General features: G+C 44.9%; 1 protein-coding gene across 1 annotated transcript in view; it reads right to left on the reverse strand.

Annotated features, from left to right (window-relative positions):
* The window catches only part of SEPTIN9 (septin 9), a 293,528-nt gene that overhangs the window by 208,535 nt on the left and 61,758 nt on the right, over window positions 1–23,235 (reverse strand). The window contains exon 2 of the mRNA XM_088458788.1: window positions 21,106–21,165. Within this exon, the coding sequence (XP_088314914.1) occupies window positions 21,106–21,165 (60 nt within the window). The remainder of the gene's footprint in view (window positions 1–21,105; window positions 21,166–23,235) is intronic.

A 23,235-nucleotide genomic window follows, 5' to 3' on the forward strand; every position in this document is an offset into this window, starting at 1 on the left:
ACCCTCAAATTAAATCTGAAAGTCTGCAGTTAAAGCACATCTTGTTTGTTTCATTTCAAAGCCATTGTGGTGGTGAATAGAGGCCAAAATATGAAAATTCTGTCAATGTCCCAATATTTATGGACCTGACTGTATATATACATATAAATACAGAAGATAGAATAGAACTATGGCGCTGCCCCTTAAATTCTTCAATCACACGGGAAAATAATACGATTCAGGAGGTCTATTTCCTCCTTAGATACTAAATCGCACTATACTCCTTTTTCAAACAGGTGGCAACTTGATTCTTGAAAATAACAGATTGGTAGGCTCGGATGAATCTAAGGAAAAAAGGGGGACAAGGACCAGCGTCTGATAGTGCAGTAATTGATTAAACCGCGATAATTCGTAAATTGATATTAATATGCGCGTACCGTATATATACTTGTATATTGAGCATATCACAAACAATCTTTAGATCGCAGTCATAGGGTCCCACATCGGATGTAGCCTTCAGCTTTTGTCTTACTTCCCCACAACAACCAGGAAGTCACCGACCGGACTATTGCAACCTTATTAGAGCAGAATAATTTGCCTCCATAGTGTGGTACGTACTGAATTTTAATTTACAAATTGCACATACTACACACAACATAGATAGATAAAAAGGTAGCTTATCTTGTAAGTCTCAATGGTCTGTTCCTGTTGGGGTAAGTCCAGATGAGATCAATATAAGTCCATTCAAAGTTCATATGAGGTAGGTATATAAGGTGAGTAAAGATGGTAGATCAGTTCCAATGAGTTTCGCCTATCTATTGGCTTCCTCAGGGGTTGAATGAGGAGGTCCTGCCGTGTTGGAGGTGCTCTGACCCAGTCATCTAGCCATCACAATTTGGCCCTTGTCAAAGTTGCTCAGATTCTTACGATAGCCCATTTTTCCTGCTTCCAACAAATCAACTTCAACAGTTGAAACCTATAGATCACAAGCCTGCTGATTTGGTGTCAACTTTATTTTTATCAACACCACCTATACCTCTAATGTATGCTTCATCTTTGATTACCACCTCTCAAGCCAACCTACAATACTTCTCCTATGCCGCTACCCACTTTAAATGCTTTGTGAAAACCCATATCTCTATTACAGCTTACTCTACCTATACTGCTTGTACTAGTGTAAACTCACAATTACACAACTATCCCAATCTCCACTCCCATGTCCAATCAGGCTCTTGGCAACATTCAAATATTTAAACACTTTCTCAAAACCCATCTCTTTAATAAAGCTTACCCTACCTATACTACTTTAACTGATACACCCTCACACTATTCTCAGCTACACTGTTTTCCTATCCTGTTATATCAGTAGGACACTCATTACGTTTTCATGCCTGCATTTGTTTGGTCCGCCTTCCATGGCTCTGTTTTCCCCATTGTTCTGTCCTGCAGAGCTTTGTGGCACTTTACAAATCAAACACAAATAATAATTGGAATAATTAGACTGGTGGAGAGGCGCATGTAATGTGCCTGATTCTGAGGTGGGAGTAAGGCAAAAAAGAGCAAGTAAATGTGTAGGCAAAACCATGTTGCATTGCAGGTGGGGCAGATTTCAAATCTGCAGAGAGAATTATGTGGGGTACACACAATCAAAGTTGTACGCTAACGCAACGGATTTGCGAATTGTGCCGCTTAGCAATAGCTAAAATATGCTAATGCATCAGCTGGCAGAATTTATATTGAGACGCCCACTAGAGCCCTCGCAGCTGCCCTCAACTGTGTACACAAACACAGCATTAGACGCAGAGCTGGAAAACATCGACTCCTCGAGTGAGTCTATGGTTACTCAGAATGGCCACGGTAACCGTGCACTATCGCAGACGCTGGCTAGTACACGCCCAGGAAATGGCCCTGGAACGTCCGCGTTTTGGCCGGAAATCCCGGAAACCACCACAAAATAGTCTCTTCCTGTCAATCAATTGCGAGTAAATCCTCACAGCAAGCTCGATCTCAATTAATTTGCAGCGTGTGCGCAATGCGGCTGGGACACATGCGCAGACTGCGCTATACACTATAGGACATCTAAATAGCTTGTTTAGCTTGCAGAGCTGGTCGTATGCACAGGATGCTTCAGCTTGGCAAGGATATTTTTTCACTTTTTACTCCTGTAGTGATCAGTAGCATATGTGCCTTCTTTACGTCTGGGGATGTGAGTGCACAGTGGTAGTACTTAGTATAGTACGAGGGCTGATTGAAAAGTAATGAGACTGCCTCTGTTTTTCTGTCCTGTTGGTAGACGTGGCAACGCTATGCTGGTTATTGTGAGGCTCATACATCGATGTGTCTGAACCTGCGGTTGGACTGCCGTAGTCTTCTTTGTTTGGTCACAGCAAGTGGAAGATCTTTGTATGTTTCGTCATGGCGGATGAGGAAGACGTGTCTGTGATATTATGTCCGAGATGTGGGATTTAATTTTGTGTTAAACTTGGAAAAAGAGGAAATGCTAGCATACGGTGGAGAAACAAATAGCTGTGCTTCAGTATTTCAGTGGTGGAAACACTTCAAAGAGGATAATACACAAGTGCGCATTCTGGGAGACCATCCACCACGGTTACAGTTGACAATATTGCCAAAGCTGTGGAGATGTTGTAAAATGACAGAAGGTTAACTTTACTTGAACTTTCGGCTTCACTTGGCATCCCATTCGAACAAGTTCAGCATATTGTGAAAAAGGAACTGAAAATGCATCGCGTATGTGTCTGGTGGGTACCCAGAAATCTCACAGAAGAGCAAATGTGAAGACGAGTTGAATCGTGCAAGAACACCGTTCGAATATCGGAGGGGATATTCAATTTCCTGACACCGATTGTGACTTGTGACGAATCGTGGATTCGTCATTATGATCCAGCATCCAAACAACAGTGCAGTGTATGACAACACACAAATTCGCCTCCACACAAAAAATTCCTTTGGCGTGTCATTCTTCTGCTGTTCTGTGATGCGCACAGTATGTTCTTACAGCACTGGACAGAAAATGGCGACTACTATGCAAACATCCTGAAAACCCATTGCATGAAGAAGAAAAGACCACATGTGCTGAAGAAACATTGGTTTTTGCTCCAAGACAGTGCCCGACCACATGTTGCTGTTGTTGCATTGGCAGCACTAAATGAAATTAATAGGACAGCACTGAAACACCCTCCATATAGCCCAGACTTAGCGCCCTGTGATTTCTGGGCATTTCCAACCCTGGAAAAACAACTGCGCAGAAAGAAGTTCTCAACAGATGAAGTGAAACATACAACAATAAAAGTGATGTCACAAAACAGTCTACTGCACGTCTTTGAATCGTTGAAACGCCGCAAAAAATGTATTGAATGTGAAGGACGCTACTTTGAAAAAGAAAAATGTTCGGATCCTGTGTAGTCATCTGATGTTGAATAAAAATATCAGTCTCATTACTTTTCAATTAGCCCTTGTATATGACTGAACAATGCATAATTAACTAAAAAAGTCACATTTACCATGTAACAAGAATTAGAACAAGTATTAATTATGTTCTGATTAACACACATCTATATCTGTTTAAATATCAAATGGAAATAATTAATTGCTGCAGACTGATTTCAAATATCACTGTATTATTGTGAATTTACCACATCAGCAATAATGCTATAGTATCATCAGTGTTCTCCTTATGAGACAGTCAGGAAGGAACCGGGGAGAAGGAGGGAGGAAGCGTGTACCGGATGTGGACTGAACAGTCCATCGTGCACCCTCCCAAATGGCAGACACCGGGTAGAGGGGGAGGCTTTGAGGCTACAACAGGATGGGCTAGGGTCAAGGTGGAGGGATTGGCTGGTATCTTCCGGCGGGGATGACTGCGAGCAGTAAGTTGCACTGTTACGCGGCCAATAAAATTGCACTGCGCTGACGTTTCTATATAAAACGTCAGTGCAGTGCAACTTTCGACCACATCACAGTGCTGGGCAGCAAATACATTTTGAGTGGGGAGAATACTGTCTATCATAAGTGGGAAGGATTCAGACAGTTAGAAGTGTGAAGCGGACTTTGTCATCATCAGTTCAAGCAACGCATATGATCTGCCCCCATACAGGTGTATATGTTTCTTTGGAAACAGTTTGCACAATCAAGCTTATACTGTATGTTGGTAGTGCTTAACAGTCCTTTCCAACTCCTATTTTACCTCCTTAAGTACAAGCGCAAAACACATTTTAGTTGTTATGGCTATAAATGCTTAAGGATTTTTGGTGGGCATTGTCGAAGCTGGATAATTGGCTGAGACAGAGTCTGTTAAAATTAAAATCTGCACGACGCCATTTTGCAAATGGCCGCAAGACGCCATTTTGCGAATGGCCACCCAGCGCCATTTTTAGCGAATCTCACACATAAGTACATACGGCGATGCTATTATTTAGCGTCGTGCGATTCCCACGCAACAGAACAATCTAAAAGTCCTCATTATATAAATGCATACATTTACTAAAACATATAATATGACCAACCCTGCATAACACGTACCACGGTGTACTTCTCAAACACATAGATGCAAAACACTAACTAGCGGCTTTTCTTAATATCCTTACACTTACACACTGCACACTTACATAAAAAGGTTCCCTAGCATTAAAGTTAATATTTAAGGTTTCTACTTCAGGGTCCATAGGGTATCCACAGGATACCTTGGGGTATAGGTGTGACGTCAGTCGCAGGGCACCAAAGAGTTAAGCTTTCAGCCTCCCAGGATGCACTAGGTCCCCCTCCTATACCCCGCCCCCGGGCCAAGGCACCTCAGTTTAGTTTGGTGCCCGGCCGGAGTCGGGTGCACCTGTTGGAGTGGGGGCTAGAAGAGCCCCTGAAGCTTTTTCTTCATGCAGCTGTGGCTGCACATCTGGATGAACAGCATGGACAGTCAGTCCTGACGTCCATGCTGTCTTCCCTACACCCCGCCGGTACCAGAATGCCGGTACTGATCCAGGGATGCTGGTGGGCGTCTGGGGTCACAGCTAGCGGTGACCCCAGATGCTCCGGACCATGGCCGGATTCAAGGGGGACAGAGGTAAGCAGCGGGGTCCCGCGGTGGGTCCCCGCTGATCACATGGTCCTAAGTCCCCAGGCAGGGGGCTCCCTGGGGACTGGCTGCAGCGTGGAGCCAGGCGACCAACCTGCGCTTCCACTACCCCCTGGGACAGCGGACCGCAGCAGAGCAGTAGCGCTGCGGCGTCCCAGGGGTTAAATGCATGCCAGGGGAGCGCGCCTTCCCTGTCTCACAGCCGGCGCCTCCCCCGCTGCACACAGCCCCCTCTGCATGCTGCCGACTGGTCCTGTGGCAGCGCTCCTCCCCCAGGCCAGCCTCCTCTCTGCTCCTCGGCGGCCATCTTCTCCAGAACGCATGATGAACGCTGCTGGAAGCGCTGGACGGAAGCATCGTGGTCTGGGTCCCCCCGCATACCTCTCCTCCGCTGTGGCTCAGGTCTGTGTATGCAGCGCTGTGTCCTACCAGGCCCTGTGTCTGTGTAGTTGAGTGATCAGCGCTGTTAGTGCAGGAATTGTTATTTCTCTGCATTGTATGTGACTGTGCTAGCGCTGCCTGTAACTTTTCTTCTCTAAACTGTCAGCTTTATTACTGTCCCTGTTCTTCTGCTAAAGCCCTTGCGGTGCGGTGCTGCAGGGTGGTCTCTCGCCTATTTAATACTTAATTGGTGAGAGAGGTCACATACGTGGTGCCATCATGTCTGAAAGTGATTTTCCCCTCCGGCTACAGTGTACCACGTGCAAAGTACCGTTAGCGGAGGGGGAGGGTAGCGCGGAGGGCCTTTGCCGGCAGTGTTTGTCCATGGCGCGGCCTATTACGGTTACAGCACCGGTACAGGAGCCGCCCTGGGCTTGTTTCGCTCAGGCGCTAACAGCTTTAGTGGGCCAGTTAGCTCCGCAGCCCGCGTTTACTCCGATGGGTTTGTCCCAGCAGTCTGTGGTGTCGTCACCCATGCAGGGGTTCCCACGACAATTGGTGGTACCCCACAGTCTCCCTATTTCCCCGCTCTCGGGTTCTCAGGAGCCAGCGTGGGTTAACTCCCTGACGAGTTCTGTACAGCACTTGTCGGATGTGTTGCAAGGGGAGTCTGTGATGCGGCCTCATAAAAGGCCGGTGGCGTCTCTGTCCGCTCCTTATGAGGATGACGAAGGGACGTCTGATGATGGGGAGATTCTGGATCCTTACGATCAGGAACCTCTCCATACTAAGGACGCTGATGCTAAGTCCAAAGTATATATTCCTGAACTTATTCGGGCGGTCCGCACAGCCTTGGTGATTGAGGACGCAGTTCCCCCAGCGGCTAAATCTAAGTATGCCTTTTTCAAAGATGTGAAGGGCGATGCCACAGTCTTTCCTCTTTCGGGTCAGTTGGTGGACCATTTAGAGGAGGCGTGGAAACAACCTGGCAAAAGATACCAGCCGCAGAGACGCCTGGCGGTGGCTTATCCGTTCGCGGATAATTATTTTGCTAAGTGGGAATCCCCTCCACAGGTGGATTCTCACGTGACCCGTCTTGTCCGTAGTGCCACATTGCCGATGCCATCCATGTCCTCCCTTAAGGATGCTACGGACCGCAAGGTAGAAATCTGCCTGAAGTCCGCTTATTCCCTTGCAGGGGGGGCAGCACGGCCGGCTATGGCCATTTGCTGGGTTGCCAGAGCGATGGAGCGCTGGGTGGATTCATTAGAGGCTTCTTTTGAATCCGACTGTCCGGCCGAACAGGCGGAGTTGATTGGCAATCTCCGTGATTCGGCCACCTACATCAACGAGGCGGCTCTAGACATTAGTACTCTGGTGTCTAGAATTTCTTCAGCAGCGGTAGCTGCTCGTCGCACCTTGTGGCTGCGATCCTGGAAGGCGGACGCAGATTCCAAGAAAGGTCTGGAAGCGTTGCCGTTTACCGGAGAAGTTCTCTTCGGTCCGGATCTGGATAAGATTGTGGCCACGCTGGCGGCAGCCAAATCTGCTTGTCTCCCGTCGGCCGCTGCTCCTTCTGGTTCGGGACCATCGTCCTTTCGGTCATCTAGGGCCCAGGGCAGGCCCAAACCACAGTCGTTTCCTCGACAGGCTGGCCCTAAGAAATCGGTCAAGCCCCGGAAGCAGACGTCCGGCCCCCAAGCCAGATGACAAGCCTGCGGCCTGACGGTCCGGGCCTCCCTTTGGGGGATCCCAGGGTGGGAGGCCGCCTGCTACAGTTCGCCCAGTGTTGGTCGACCACTACGACAGACACTTGGGTTCTGGAGGTGGTTTCCCACGGATACGCCCTCTCCTTCCGGCACAGACCCCCGGCTCGCTTCTTCACCACGGGTCTCCCATCAGACCGGAACAAGGCTACGGAGCTGCGGAAGGTATTGCACACTATGCTCCAGGCTGGAGTTATAGTGGCTGTTCCATTCTCCCAGAGGGGCCAGGGTTTCTATTCAAATCTATTTTTGGTACAGAAACCCAATGGGTCATATCGTCCGATTCTCAACCTCAAAGCACTCAACAAGTCTTTGCGGGTCCCGAAGTTTCGGATGGAGACCCTACGGTCCATCATTCTGGCGCTGGAACCTGGGGACTACTTGGTGTCATGGGACATACAGGACGCTTACCTGCATGTCCCTATTCTTTTGCGCCATCAACAGTTCCTCAGGTTTGCAATCCGCAGCGACCACTTCCAGTTTCGGGCGTTACCTTTTGGCCTGGCAACAGCACCACGTGTTTTCACCAAGGTGATGGCGGTCATGGCGGCTTCTCTGCGGCTGCAGGGAGTCCGCATGTTGCCGTATTTGGACGACCTGTTATTGGTGGCAGGATCTCCAGAGCTCCTGTTACGCCACTTGGACCTGACCATTGCACTGCTGCAACGGCACGGCTGGCTAATCAACTGGCAGAAGTCCACTCTAATCCCGTCTCGGAGGATTCTGCATCTTGGAGCCTTATTGGACTCGGGACAGCAAAGGATCTTCGTGACGGAGGACAAGATCTCTGCTTTACAGTCAAGGGTGCGCAGTTGCCTGCACAGCTGCCGGGTGTCCTTACACTCGGCGATGAGGTTACTGGGCTCCATGGTGTCGGTGTTCGACATGGTGGAATACGCCCAGTTTCACTCCAGACCTCTGCAGCACCTGATCCTGTCCAAGTGGAACGGGCTGCCTCAGTCTCTGAAGTCCCAGACGATTGTGCTCACCCAGGAGGTTCGCCTGTCCCTTGCGTAGTGGTTACAGACGACCCACCTCAACAAGGGACGTCCGTTCTGGGTTCCAAATTGGGTCCTGTTGACAACGGACGCCAGTCTTCGGGGCTGGGGAGCAGTTTCGGGTCCACACTTGTTCCAGGGCAGGTGGACGCCGACAGAAGCGGAGCTTCCAATAAATATCTTGGAACTCCGTGCGGTCTTCAATGCTCTCCAGCAGGCACAGCGGTTTCTCCAGGGTCGCCCGGTGCAGGTCCAGTCGGACAACGCTACCACCGTGGCCTACATAAACAGGCAAGGAGGAACTCGCAGTCGGGCGGCTCTCGTAGACGTCTCTCGGATCCTGGTTTGGGCGGAGCGCAATCTTCCGGCCATATCAGCGGTCTTCATCCCGGGAGTGCTAAATTGGGAGGCGGACTTTCTAAGTCGCCAGGACGTTCATCCGGGGGAATGGTCCCTGCACCCGGACGTTTTTCAACTACTGGTGGACAGGTGGGATCTTCCAGAAATCGACCTCATGGCGTCCCGGCACAACAACAAGTTGCCGGTGTACGGGTCTCGCACAAGAGACGAAGGGGCGTCTCTGGTGGATGCTCTGTCCGTCCGGTGGACGTTCCGGTTCGCATACCTGTTCCCTCCGGTCTCCCTTCTTCCACGGGTAATCCGGAAATTCAAACAGGAAGGAGGGACGCTCCTGTTGATAGCTCCCGCGTGGCCCAGACGGCACTGGTTCTCAGACCTTCAGGGTCTGTCCGTGGACAGTCCTCTGCGGTTGCCGCTACGACCGGACCTTCTGTCTCAGGGTCCTTGCCTTCACCCGGACCTGACTCGGCTGTCTTTGACGGCGTGGCTGTTGAGACGGCCATGCTGAGGTCCCGGGGGTTTTCCAGCTCTGTGGTGCGTACCATGTTACGAGCTCGGAAACCGTCTTCCGCGAGGATATACCATCGCGTGTGGCATACGTTCTTCCAGTGGTGTCGACCGAGAGGTTATGCACCGCGGGAGTTTCGTCTGTCTCGGATTCTCGCCTTCCTGCAAGCGGGACTAGATCATGGGCTTTGCCTTGCTTCTTTGAAGGTACAGGTTTCGGCCCTATCTGTCTGGTTTCACCGTAGGATTGCTACAATCCCGGATGTGCGCACCTTTATGCAGGGTGTTCTCCGCATTCAGCCGCCCTTTGTTCCACCTGTGGCGCCTTGGGATTTGGCTGTGGTCCTGAGGGCTCTCCAAGGACCGCCGTTTGAACCACTGGGCTCAGTGGATCTTAAATGGCTAACAGCTAAGACTGTTTTCCTTCTGGCCATTGCTTCGGCCAGACGTGTTTCTGAGTTAGGGGCTCTTTCTTGTAGACCCCCTTTCTTGGTTTTTTATGGGAACAGGGCAGTGCTCCGCACTCGGCCCGAGTTTCTTCCCAAAGTTGTTTCCCAGTTTCATGTTAACGAGGAAATAGTTGTTCCGGCCTTTAACTCACCGGGTCTTTCCGTGGGTGAGGCCTCTTTGGATGTTGTGCGGGCCTTAAGGACTTATGTTGACCGCACTTCTTCGTTTAGGAAGTCGGACGCTTTGTTTGTCCTCTATGGCTTCCGTAAAAAGGGTTGGCCTGCTTTAAAGCAAACTTTGGCAGCCTGGATCCGTATGGCTATTTCTGAAGCTTATCTTCATGAAGGCCTACCGGTCCCTCCTTCTCTGAAGGCTCATTCCACTAGGTCTGTGGGTCCTTCGTGGGCAGCTCGACGTGGTGCCTCGGCAGTTCAGATCTGCAAGGCTGCTACGTGGTCTTCTGTCCATACCTTCGTGAGGTATTACAGGTTTGACACCTTCGCCTCTCAGGATGCTTCCTTCGGGCGGCGGATTCTCCTTTCTGCACAGGAGCGTCCCCACCCTTAAAGGATACTGCTTTGGGACATCCCCAAGGTATCCTGTGGATACCCTATGGACCCTGAAGTAGAAAATATGAGATATGGTAAGAACTTACCCTTGTTATCTCTATTTCTACGAAGTCCATAGGGTTCCACAGGACTCCCGCCCTGTCGCACCTGTGCTGCAGATGGCCTTTGCTCTGGTCACCGGTTTTCCGTCTCCCTCTGGTGAGAATGTGATTCTTGTATGTGTCCAGATCTTTGTTCTCTCTCTTCCTTCTCCTCCTCCGGCCTATGGCTTGGTAACTAACTGAGGTGCCTTGGCCCGGGGGCGGGGTATAGGAGGGGGACCTAGTGCATCCTGGGAGGCTGAAAGCTTAACTCTTTGGTGCCCTGCGACTGACGTCACACCTATACCCCAAGGTATCCTGTGGAACCCTATGGACTTCGTAGAAATAGAGATAACAAGGGTAAGTTCTTACCATATCTCATATTTTTATTCATTATCAGTAATGTTGTGAAATACATGTTATTTGATATCTAAGGTTTAGTACATGATAAGCAGACCGTGTTTGGTGTCAGTCTAAACCACTGTGTATTTGCAGATTCCCGGTTCCATCAGTGAGGAAATAGCAACATGCGTCTGCAAATTATGGATCATAGAGAGTTAGGAATTAAAATGTACTCTGTAATGCAGCCAGTTTAGACTTGTTATTCAGCGGGAAAATGGACACAAAGAGCTGTTGGAGGCTGGACTGTGATCATACGAACTGACCTATGAACTGTACTGTAACAGAAGAACCAATGGAATCATGCCAACTTGTTCTATTGTATTGCCTATCTCTGAAAGGGTATATATGCAAGCTCTCTGAATCTAGCTAGTCAGTCATCTTTTCTTTGCTGTTGACGGAGGTTTCATCTTTGATGCCGGGATCTGGATTCAGAGTGCATGCGTATGTAACGACTGTACCTTGTGACTGTACAATTTATTTGCGCTAATTGTGTTTAGATCACAGCGTGTAACTATCTGCTTTTTGGTGAATAATATCTTTTTGTGCTTTGGAACCACAATCAAAGTCTGAAAGAAATTATTTCTTGTGAGACTTATAATGCTTAATAGTGACATTTTAGAGTGTATAGATAGGTAGGAATCAATAGCATGTACATGTAAAAAGAATGGTGCTTTTGAAAACTGAAATGAATTTCAATTAGGTCATATTTCTCTTTCAACTAGTAAAATGCCCATTGTGTATCTCCTCCCTTCCCTTTACTGTGGGCTTTTAGTGCAGATGCAGTGAAGAAGAGATAGGAAACTGATAAAAAAAACAGATAAAATAACTGGTTATTTTGATCTACTGTTGAATCAGACATTGTCAGTTCATATTAAAAGATCTGCTTTAAAGCATAAGCTATAACTATTTAGTTATATAAAACCTTTCTCCAAAATAGCACTTAAAGCACTTTACATATTTTTGCAGAGGGTCAGGTAGCCATCTTGAGCACGCTCAGGGCCTGATTCAGACCCGCTCGCAAGCGCTGAGCGCTCGCAAGCGGGTCGATGGTGCCCTAGTGCATATGCGCACGACGGAGGGAGCTCCGTCGTGCGCATGCGCGAGACTTGGCCGTCGCTATAGGTCTCGCACCAAAGGGGGCGTGCTGTCGATAGCGAGTGACCGCACACCCCCTTTGGTGGGCGTGCCGGGGGCATTGCTGCCCAGACGGAGGTGTTCCCATGGGAACGCCTACCGTCTGGGTCTGGCCCCACTGACATCACTAGTGATGTCAGTGGGAGTGCTTTTGGCTCTGATAGAGCCAAAAGTACTCCTGGGCTTGCGGCAGCGAGACCCTACCGCAGGGTCTCGTCGCAAGCCCGATGGTCGCGATGGTCTTGACCATCGCGACCATCTTTTTGGCCGCTCGCATAAGTGAAGAACTACTACTATTGGAGTACAAATCTGCATGCTGCTCTGCAAGCTGATAAACCTACCTACTGTATTTAAAGCCTTATAAATTCTATATTTCAAAGTCCATCTTTTCACTGCCTTTTATAACAGCGGACAAACGTTTCAGATACAAAATTCATGTGATCATATTGGATATTAGTAATGCTTCCGTTCCTTTAACAATTTAATGCCATATTCAATTTGGGAGCGAAAAGTCTGTGCTGGACTTTTCGCTCCACATCACAGGTTTTCCGGGAATAAAGTATCGGGCGCGTGCCCGCCTTAACCCCGTATTCAATTAGAAATCAACGAAACCGGGAGCTGGCAGAAAAAAAAATGGAATTTTTGGGAAATATTCCAGGGACCACCCTAAAGATGTCTAGACATGGGGGATCACTATGGGTACCCCTCCAAATTTACCTGCTGAAGGAAGTAGGGGTTTCTAATAGCTTCGGCAGGTGCATATTTGCGGCTATGAAGAAGTGGTGAAGAATAGCACTTAGGAATAGTTATTTATTTATTTTATTTTAAATCTATAAAATTTGGGGTACATGAAAATGGGTGTAAGCATTTTTTTAAGTCCCTAAAATGATTTTTTAAAATTCTGAAAAAATGCACCTGCCACTACTCCCGCAATGAAGAAAACACCTGCCGCATACTTGGGAACCCCTCTGAATTTAATTAGGCTATTTTAGAAGTGTGTTTTTTGTTTTTTTTTTAAACCCCCAAAATGAAAATTAAAGTAAATTTTTGGGGGTGTCACGATTTTTCTTTAACTTTTTTTGACACAGTTTATTTTTAAATTACATTCCCAGGGGTGCAGGCTATTTTTTTTTAAGCCTGCAGCCCTAAACCCCAATTCTGCACTTTTTTTTCGCCATGTACAACATGGTGAAAACTTATCCCCGTTTTTTTTTTTAAAGGCTTTTCGCATCGGCGAAAGGTCTTTGAAATTGAATACGGGGATAATTGAAACATGAGAAAATGACGTCATCCGCTATAATTTATCACCGAATCTGACTTTTCGCAGTCAAATTGAATATGGCCCTTAATCCTACACGGGTGCCTGATATTAATTTGATAATCAGCATGCATATACAGTGATCTTGATAGGAGTTAGAGGGGTATATTGGAGAACAGTACTGGAGGGAGAATGAAAGTGAAAGAAGAAAATGAGAGATTGAGGTTTTATTGTGGTTCATCACATTTTTTTATATATGAATCTATTAGATAAACAGTGACTTGGATATATCCTAGAAAAGATTCAATGGCGGGGATTTAATTACTTTCGCCAGCGGCTGCTAGTAGTGGTCTCCTCAGTGCCAGATTAAGGTCTTCATGGGCCTGGAGCTGAAATTCATGCAGGGCCTATTGTGTGCTGCCGTAGGGGGTGTGACTACTTATATGGGGGCGTGACAAGTGATGTGGGGGGTGTAAACAAAGAATGTGATTTGGATCCTCCTGTGCCATTGTTGGCCTAGTGTGGGTTAGCTTGGTAATTATCATGCTTGTATGCACCCTGACAAAAATTGTAATCTAACACCTGTCCCTTCCTATCTCAGTTAAATATTGCACTTTTATTTGCCATTGTTTCAGACATGCCATTGTAATCACATGTGCTCTCCTATATATATATTTATAATTTATATATACATAATGTATATAAATGCATTATACACACACACATATATATATATATATATATATATAAACACATACATATATTATTTAGTATATATATATATATATATATATATATATATATATATGCATACTTATTTATATATAGATCTACATGCATATAAATATGTATATATATATATATATATATATATATGCATATACACACATATATACATATATATATATATATACAGTATATATATATATATATATATATATATATATATAGTATGTATATATATAAACACACACTTAGCGTATGTATACAATATATATATATATATATATATATATATATATATACACATATATATTTATAAACACATATATATTTACACCACACAGTATTTTATATATTTATATATATATATACATATATATTTACACCACACAGTATTTTATATATTTATATATATATATATATATATATATATATATATACACACACACATGTACAGTGTAAATATAATTATTTGGAGTATATATAAATATATATTTATATATAATTTTAAAGTTTCATAAGTATCTAAGGTGGTGTACAATTTATACTACTATATAGCAGCAACCAGGCAGCCTGGCCAGCAGTACTGACAAACACCTCACCTAAGGACTGCTGCTGCCAGGCCGCCTTCACGGAGCTGGTGTGATGGAGAGCCTGCCTGTGCTGGTCTGGTGGACAAATGGACATGGGCGGGGCTAGGCTGCTTCAGCACCCGGTGGTGGTGGGCGGCACCCCTGTGACATGACCATGACACGCAGTGATGTCACATGGCGTGGAGGCGGCGCTGTTGCCGAGTCACTGTTGCTGGGCATAAGTGGCGCTGGGAAGGCTAGTGAAGCCCTCCATGTGCCGCATTGATGTTTATGCATTTGGCTTTAGATCAGGGCGGGGGGAGAGGGAGTGCGCAGCTGGAAGGCGGGGCCTCAGTCGGCACATGGCAGGCTGTTGTAGCCTGTCTAATTCCTGTCTAATGCAGCACACAGTAAATGCTGCTGTTTGTGGGCCTATTCTGATGGTGGGCCTGGAGCTGTAGCTCCATCAGCCCCATTATTAATCCGGCCCTGGGTCTCCTGATGGAGTAATTCTCTTGTTGCTCCCTTTGGAAGCAAGAGGTGTCGGCACCAACATTTCTGCTTGCAGCCTCCTGAGATGGCGAGCAGAAGAAATGTGCGAAAAGTCTGTGGTTTGGGCGCCCTAACCAGGACTTTAGATGGGTTTAGCCACTTTACTTGGCTAAACCCAGTGCTTTTGGGCACGACATGCAAAAAGGCAAGGATGCCCAAAACAATTGAAGCACTCCCTATATGTTCTCATATTCATTTGTATTTTGAGAAATGCTCCCTAAACACGTTTACCGCAACAAACTATCCATTATTTTTGTCTCTGTCCCATAATCTCTTTCATTACCCATTTATTTCATTTATATACATATATAGTATAATAATCTTTTCACAATACGGTATGTTGGAGGTAGATATTGTGTGGCCATGCCGAGACATCTAAAAAATGTGACATTTAAAACGAGTCAGTTTACAGGCCCCTAATTTTGATTACCGTTTTAACAGATGGATAGCATGAAACTATTACCTAGCACAGTGATTCTAAAACTGGGGTGCCTTGGGGCAAATGCAGGAGTGTCACGGGTTTGTGGTCCAGGACCACATCAAATTATTTATGGTCAATGTGATCAATCCTAAAATCTGTTGACAAACAAAACCACAACCCTGTCCACCACCACATAACTGAACCTTAGGAAGACAGGTAAGCATAATTTACTTCATTTAATTGTTGCTGAATTTTTCAATAAAAAACTTTCGGCCCAGGGCTGCCGTGAAAAAAATACTAAAATTCTAGGGCGCCGTGATTCAACAAAGTTTGGGAACTGCTGACCTAGCATATACCCCCGTACTAGACTCAATTAAGGAAATACCATGTTTGATGTTAGAATGCTTTGAAATAACCTGCCACACTAACATCAGTAAATGCTATAGCCGTTACCTTGTTTATATCACATTCTCATTCCACGACCACTAAGCAGCGGGTCAGAATGGCTGGAATAATCTGAGCATAGCCATTCATGTCAATGGGAGTGGCCAGCCTGCACTTCTCGTCCCGCCTAGTTGTTATACTGCAAGCCTAGACGGAAGCGCTAGTGCTGGATTCATTTTTGACCCCCAGCTAGTTTTTTTTATTATTAAATAAATATCTATATATAATATTCAAATTTAAATACCCCCCACACTCACACACTCAAAATAACAATTACAAAAATGCTGCACGGATCTAAGGAATATGTGCAGCTCCAAGGAGCTGTGCTAATATTTTGGGGAGTTTCATATCATTCAGTGTGGACACATTATCCACTGCACAGGATGATGAACGATTGCAATGTTATCGTACAGTCGTTCCACTCTCCTGTAGTGGATACGTACGCACCTTAAGAGGTGGAGCTGACATAAGCCTTGGCTTTTAACCTATTTGTGTATCGGGCTCTTGTGGGGATCACAAGAATTATTAAGATCAGCAGTGCAGGAGGGTACCCCCATAATCCATATAAAGGGGAAGGATAGCGTTTACATTTTGTCTACAAAGTTTCAATTAGCCTTTTGCAAAATAAGACAAGAATACTGAGCATATTTCAGTTGTTCTTGATGTGCTGCAATTAATTGCTATTCTTGAATTCATAACTTCAAGTGAATTTTAAAAGAAAGTGAGTTGTTTTTTTCTTATTTTTACTAAACAATATTATTTCCTTTGCAGTACTATGAAATGGATGATCTCTGGCATCAAATTACTGTGATGCTAGATAGTGGTAAAATCATCATCACACAGAAAGTGCTGTGCATTGGGAAGATGACTGTTATTGTGTCTGTAGTCATATTCCTATGGCATTAATAGGCCACATTGAAGCTAGAGCAGTGGTTCCCAAACTGGGTGCCGTGGCACCTTGGGTTGCCACTGGGCACTTGCAGGTGTGCCACATGTAGGTGATCCAGGGCCATATCAAACTATTTATGGTGAATGTGATAGGCTAAATCAGTGCTGGTGGCTGTCAATCATAAAATATGTAGAAAAACAGCAGTGCAACTAAAAATAAAATATGTAGAAAAAGAGAAATGTAACCACATAACTGATCCTAAAACTGGGTACACACTGGCCCTGATTCAGAGCCGGACGCTCTGACCAGAGCGCTCGCTCTGAATCAGGGCCCACCTCCATTAATATGGAGCGTCCTCCTGGACGCTCGTATAGCTGTGGGTCACCACCCACAGCATATACGAGTGTGCAGGATGATGGTTGCGATGGTCTTGACCATCGCGACCATCGAAACTGCGAGCAAAAGCCTGCGGTTGGGTTTTTCAACCGCAAGGCCAGGAGTGATTTTGGCTCTATCAGAGCCAAAATCACTCCCACTGACATCACTAGTGATGTCAGTGGGGCCGGCTTTAGACGGTAGGCGTTCCCTTGGGAACGCCTCCGTCTGGCAGGCACGCCCCCGGCACGCCCACCAAAGGGGGCGTGCTGTCTGTCACCATCGACAGCACGCCCCCTTTGATGAGACACTCCGAGCGAAGGAAAGTCCTTTGCTGGTCGGGTCTCGCGCATGCGCACGACGGAGCTCCCTCCGTCGTGCGCATGCGCAGTGGGGACAATCGACCCACTTGCGAGCGGACAGTGGGTCTGAATGAGGGCCACTATACGATCTATTGTCCGATATATCGTACCGGCCCTAATTGGAATGATATATTGTAGACATCTGATAGTGTGTAACCCCAATCCGTCGTTCCCGTCCGTCGTGTATTGAATCATCCCATCTGCACATGATGGGGTGATTCCCCAGCCAACGCGATGCTGTTACATGCATTATGTAATGATACATCGCAGTGTCATAAACCGGACCATGTAGTGTGTACGGTGATCCGATGTATCATTACATCGCATCACCACATCGCTGGGTTGCACCGTCGTAAGGTTTGTAACCAGTTTAAGGATGACATGTAAGCACAATTTACTTAATTTTATAATTTTTTCTGAAATTCTTAATAAGAAACTTTGGGCCTGATTCAGACCCAATCGCGAGCGACTGTCCGCTCGCAAGTGGGTCGATGGTGTGCACTGCGCATGCGCACGACGGAGGGAGCTCCGTCGTCCGCATGTGCGAGACGCGACGAGCGAAGGACTTTCCTTCGCTCGTTGTGTCTGATCAAAGGGGGCGTGCTGTCGATGTTGATTGACAGCATGCCCCCTTTGGTGGGCGTGCCGGGGGCGTGCCTGCCAGACGGAGGCATTCCCAAGGGAACGCCTACCGTCAGAAGCCGGCCCCACTGACATCACTAGTGATGTCAGTGGGAGTGATTTTGGCTCTGATAGAGCCAAAATCACTCCTGGCCTTGCGGTTGAGAAACTCAACCGCAGGCTTCTGGTCGCACTGGCGATGGTCGCGATGGTCAAGACCATCGCGACCATCATCCTGCACGCTCGTATAGGCTGTGGGTGGTGACCCACAGCTATACAAGCGTCCAGGAGGACGCTCCATATTTATGGAGGTGGGCCCTGATTCAGAGCGAGCGCTCTGGTCAGAGCGTCCGGCTCTGAATCAGGGCCTTTGGGCCTAGGGGTGCCGTGAAAAAATGCTGATAATCTAGGGTGCCACTATTCAAGAAAATTTGAGAACCACTAAGTTAGAGTGATCCATTTGGCCATTCACATGATGATCCTGTCATTTGACTCTTAGAGGTTTATTCACTAAGCACTTATCCATGCCTTTGCAATAGAGAAATGCTTAGTACTGAGTTCTACAAGATTACAGAGTGTGATACTGTGCTATAGAGGCTAAGTGGTTTATCTATTATGCATTGGGTTCAAAAACTAGACCAAAGTTATTTTCCTTACCTATAGTCTTAATATAAATGTTTTGATTTTTAATTGCTAAAGTCCCTCAAGTGTTTAACCACTTGCATGATAATTTTTTTCACTAGAGACACTGTTGGAGTCTGTAAATGATATGTCATCTTACCATGGCAGAGTTAACAAAATGGCACCTTCCACTAATGTCTATTGATACAAACAGGCAGTGAAAAAAGGTTCTTTGTGGAGTATAATTTATGTTTGTTTATTGTACGGAACATATAAAATTAAAATAGTCTGTGTATGTTTTAGACTAAGCAAATTATCTGTTTCTATGTATAAGGCATGTGATGGTTTGTTTTGTATTTTGATGACTGTATTTTGAATAGCTTTTAACGTGAATTAGTCCTCCATTCTGCCTAGTTAAGCTGCTTATTAGAAAAATATTTATAAGCCAGGCATTCTCCATTATAAGGAATAAAGAATGTGTATGAACAGGAAAGTGGATAGAAACACCCAAAGTAGGCATTCCTGACCGTTAATTGTGTTTTTATGATTACCTGAATGGACCTGGTTTTGTGAAACACGTTGCAGTTGAAGTGAGGTTCTTCTGAATTACTATTATGTGTTATATTTGTTTTTTTAAACTATTTTAACTGTCAATGTGATATGTTCCTTTTTTTCCACGTTAAATATGTTTTTTGATATTGTGAACATCACCTATGCATATTTTCTTTGCCGTTACATGGTGATTGAACTATCACTCCAGGACTTTACTGTGAAAGTTTGAAATAAAATTGACTTGGTAAAACATTTAGGGGGCGATGCATATGTTTGCGCCTGCAGCTGTCAGTGCCAGACATCCGACAGAGCAATTCAGTTGTTGCTCCGTTCGAGCACGAACAACTTCCAGCATTTCTACTAGCCCCCTCCTGAGGAGGCGAGCTGAAAGGTGTGAAAAGTTTGTAGTTGTGGCGCCCTAACCTGGACTTAATTTGGGTTCAGCCATTGTATGCGGCTAAACCTGGTGTAATTGGTCGTGACAAGTGCGATAATTAATGGTCATCCACAAACAATTGAATTGCAACATTGGGCGCCCATTAACCATCGTTATTATGCAGCACATTAATTTGTAATTATATGACCCAGAGTGGGTGCTACTATTAGGTAGCAATAATTATTTTGGGGTGAGCGTTTGGGCGTGGGGCCCCCAGGGTTGCTCTGGCTGGGCCTTTTTCAAGGCATCACCACTTAATCCACATAGATACTTTTTCATCACCTTTCTAATTTTGTTCATTATTTATGTAATTTAAATTCTTTCTCATTATATTAACACTTATTGATTATCTTTACACATCTATACTTTACACTTCACTATCACCTTTTTTCCCTTTTCGAGTGATGCCCTGGGGATGGTCCTTGCCTGGATTATTTTGGGGTGCCTTGTGCCTCAGATGTGAACCCCTTAATGTTAGGGACGCCGTTATAGAGGAGCCTTGACGTTGGCCCGGCGCTCAATCATATATTTGCAAATGTATGTCACTAATACCTCTGAATTTCTATTATCATGTAGGATTCAAGTATTTTTGTTGATATTGCTACAGTGTGCTGGAAGGAATATTCCTTTTTTTCTGTGTTCAGTGTAAACCCCCGCCCTTTACAAGCTGATGTGAGCGACCACCATACTTTTTATTTGCAGCCCATTAACCACTTAACTGACGTGGTTGCGTGGGATGCGAACACAGCCAACTGTGATTCCGCTGACATGGTGCGACCGCCCCGCCCCGCTGTGTTTTTGAAGAGGAAATCCGTTCTATACATGTGCAGAACTGATCTCCTCTGACTCCCGGGATTCTCCGGCGGACCCGGCAATTTCTGAACGGTTTTGCCGGAAAAATCGTCAGCTAAGTGGTTAATTCCTGTGACTACAATTATATCGCCCCTTTAAACTGGATGGACATTTTGATTAGAGATGAGCGGTCCGGTTCTGACGTTTTTTTTTTGCAAAATTAGCGCAAGTTCAGATTTATGTTATTTGCTACAGTATTCTAAACACAAGAGCCAGATAACCAATAAGATGCCGTTTATGAGATCCAAACATAACCAAATAAAACCAAACCGGTCATCTCTAATTTTTATGTGTTTTTAACTTACTAAACTAAAGTAAGTAAAAAATAGTTCTTTCATTTAATCAACTTTATTCAACCTTCATTTACATACCTTTGTTGAATGAAATAGAACATACATTACTAAGGGTTTGTAATCCTAAATATTTGGGTTATCTACATTGTGGATTCTTATCAGCACAGGATAAATCTTTTTTTTTTTTTTTTTTTGGATTATGAATTTTTAATATATATTTTTAAATTCTTTCATTTATTCAGGTATATTTACAGCATTTTATATTAGGATATGTGATATTGGTTTCATTTATGTAAAGATAACGTTTTTCGTCATATTAGCTGTACTGCATATATTAAGGATCAGCTGTTTGTTTTTTTACATCATAATACGTAAATTTGCCCGAATGTATTTTCTCTTCAAATCACACAAGCACTTACTTGGGCTAGTTACTTCATTGCTGAGTTTACGTAGTCGCCCACTGCTCGTTCTTGTTACTCCTAGAACAGATAAAATTTGAAAAGGTGTAAAAAAATTTGACATAAAGCGGTGAAAGGATCATGAATACCATATGACAGTGATTCCCATCTAGTGCCGTGGCTATATGTGGCCCATGGGTCACTTGCAGGGGTGCCTCGGGTTGACGGTCCAGGACCAAATCAAATTATTTATGGTCAATGTGATATGCAAAACCTGAGCTGGTTTTGCAGTGGGCAAACAGAAGTGCAACCCTGTAAATCATCGCATAACTGAATCTAAGGATGGAATATAAGCAAAGTTTACTTAATTTAATCATTTATGCAGATTTTCTCAATAAGAAACTTTTGGCCTAAGGGTGCCATGAAAAAAATGCTCATCAGAACAATAAAGGTAATTGACAGTGAAAACAATAGATACCAATAGATACCATTTTAGATTCCATTTTGGGGTTGGATACGCGATTCCAGCGCTGATAATGTTGGCCATCAGTATCCTGGCAGGGTAATCCCGACGGTGGAAATCCCGACGCATGCAGGGCAGTATTCTAACACACCTTTCCCACAGCCTAACCGTAGTCCTTCCCTCCCTCAGCCTATTTCTAACCCTCCCCGCAGCCTACTTACCGTTGGGATCGCAGCCGTCGGGATTCTGGAGCCGGTATTTTGACTGCTGTCAGGATTCTGGCTCCGGGATTTTTACCGCCGGCATTGTGTGCGCCGGGATGCCGACAACTTCCCCTATTTTGATATTTAGTGATGTTGGTGAAATGTCTGTACAGTATGCAAGACAGCTATTGTGTCTCCTTTTATATTTAAAAAAATATTTAGCATTTTCCATTTTTTTAGATAATTGAAGAGTTCAGAGTTCACAAATGTACAAACTACATATTTTGGCAAAAAACAAACAAACATATTTTACTATCCTTTCCATAGTGAATTTTAAACAATAATTTTTATTTAATTTTTTTCATTTTTCTAAACAAAAAGAGGGGGGTACAGAAATAAAAAAAGGAAAAAAGTACAGGGGGGTGGGGAACAGGCAAATAGCATACAAAAAGATCAAGACAACATATTAAATACAAAACAGTATCAAAATCAGTGTATGACATACACAGGCAGTAGGGAACATTCTACATCTTTAACTCTTTAATGGCCAAACCCAGACACAAACCATAAAAGCATCCCCAGAGGCTCAATGTGCTTTAGCAGAATGGGCTGGGCCTACCGAGGTGTACTCATGCCAGCTGAACCACTTTATCATGGGCGAGTTAGCAGAAGGGGAGTAGGGGCAATTTAAAGTTTCCATCAGAAAACTATAATTTATTTTGGACTTAACTAAAGAAAGGGGAGGAGGTTTATCCTGCTTCCAGAATTGCGCAATGGCTGCCCTGGTGGCAATAAGAACATGACTGATAAAATATCTATGATATACTGGGACATCATCCTGAAATATATGTAAGAGGGCAGTGGAAGGTGACAAAGACAGTCGCAACCCAGTAACCTCCAAAATCAGATCTTCTACCTCCAACCAGAGAGGCCGTATAGCTGGGCAATTCCAAAAAATATGGAAAATCTCGCCAACTTGTCCACATGCTTGCCAACATAGATTAGATTGGGAAGACCATATTTTGTGCAGTCTATCCAGGGTCAAGTAAATACGATAAAACAGTTTCATAAACATTTCAATATGTGAAATACATCTAGACATTTTATGAATAGAAAAAAAAAAAGTTGAGACCAAACATGCGAGTCTAGACTTATATTTAGGTGATGTTCCCATTTCAAAATGGCTAGTGACTTGCCTGGTTCTCCTGCTGTAAGTATTAGAGAGTACCAAAAAGATATACCCCCTTTGCGAGCCATTGAAGACACACGATAAAAAACATGGGAAGGGACTATACCACTCGAGCCTACCAAGAACGGAAAAGATTGTATCCAGTGTCTAACTTGGAGAAATTTATAAAAATCTCTAGAGGGGATAGAGAAGCTAGCTTGAATTTGAACAAATGAAAGGAGAGTGTTATTCATAAAAAGGTCACGGAGGGTGCGAATACCATTAACATGCCAGGAAAGTAAGTTTACATTTGGGAT

The sequence above is a fragment of the Taudactylus pleione genome, unplaced genomic scaffold, assembly GCF_031769625.1.
Source record: "Taudactylus pleione unplaced genomic scaffold, aTauple2 ptg000851l, whole genome shotgun sequence".
NCBI classification, from domain to species: domain Eukaryota; kingdom Metazoa; phylum Chordata; class Amphibia; order Anura; family Myobatrachidae; genus Taudactylus; species Taudactylus pleione.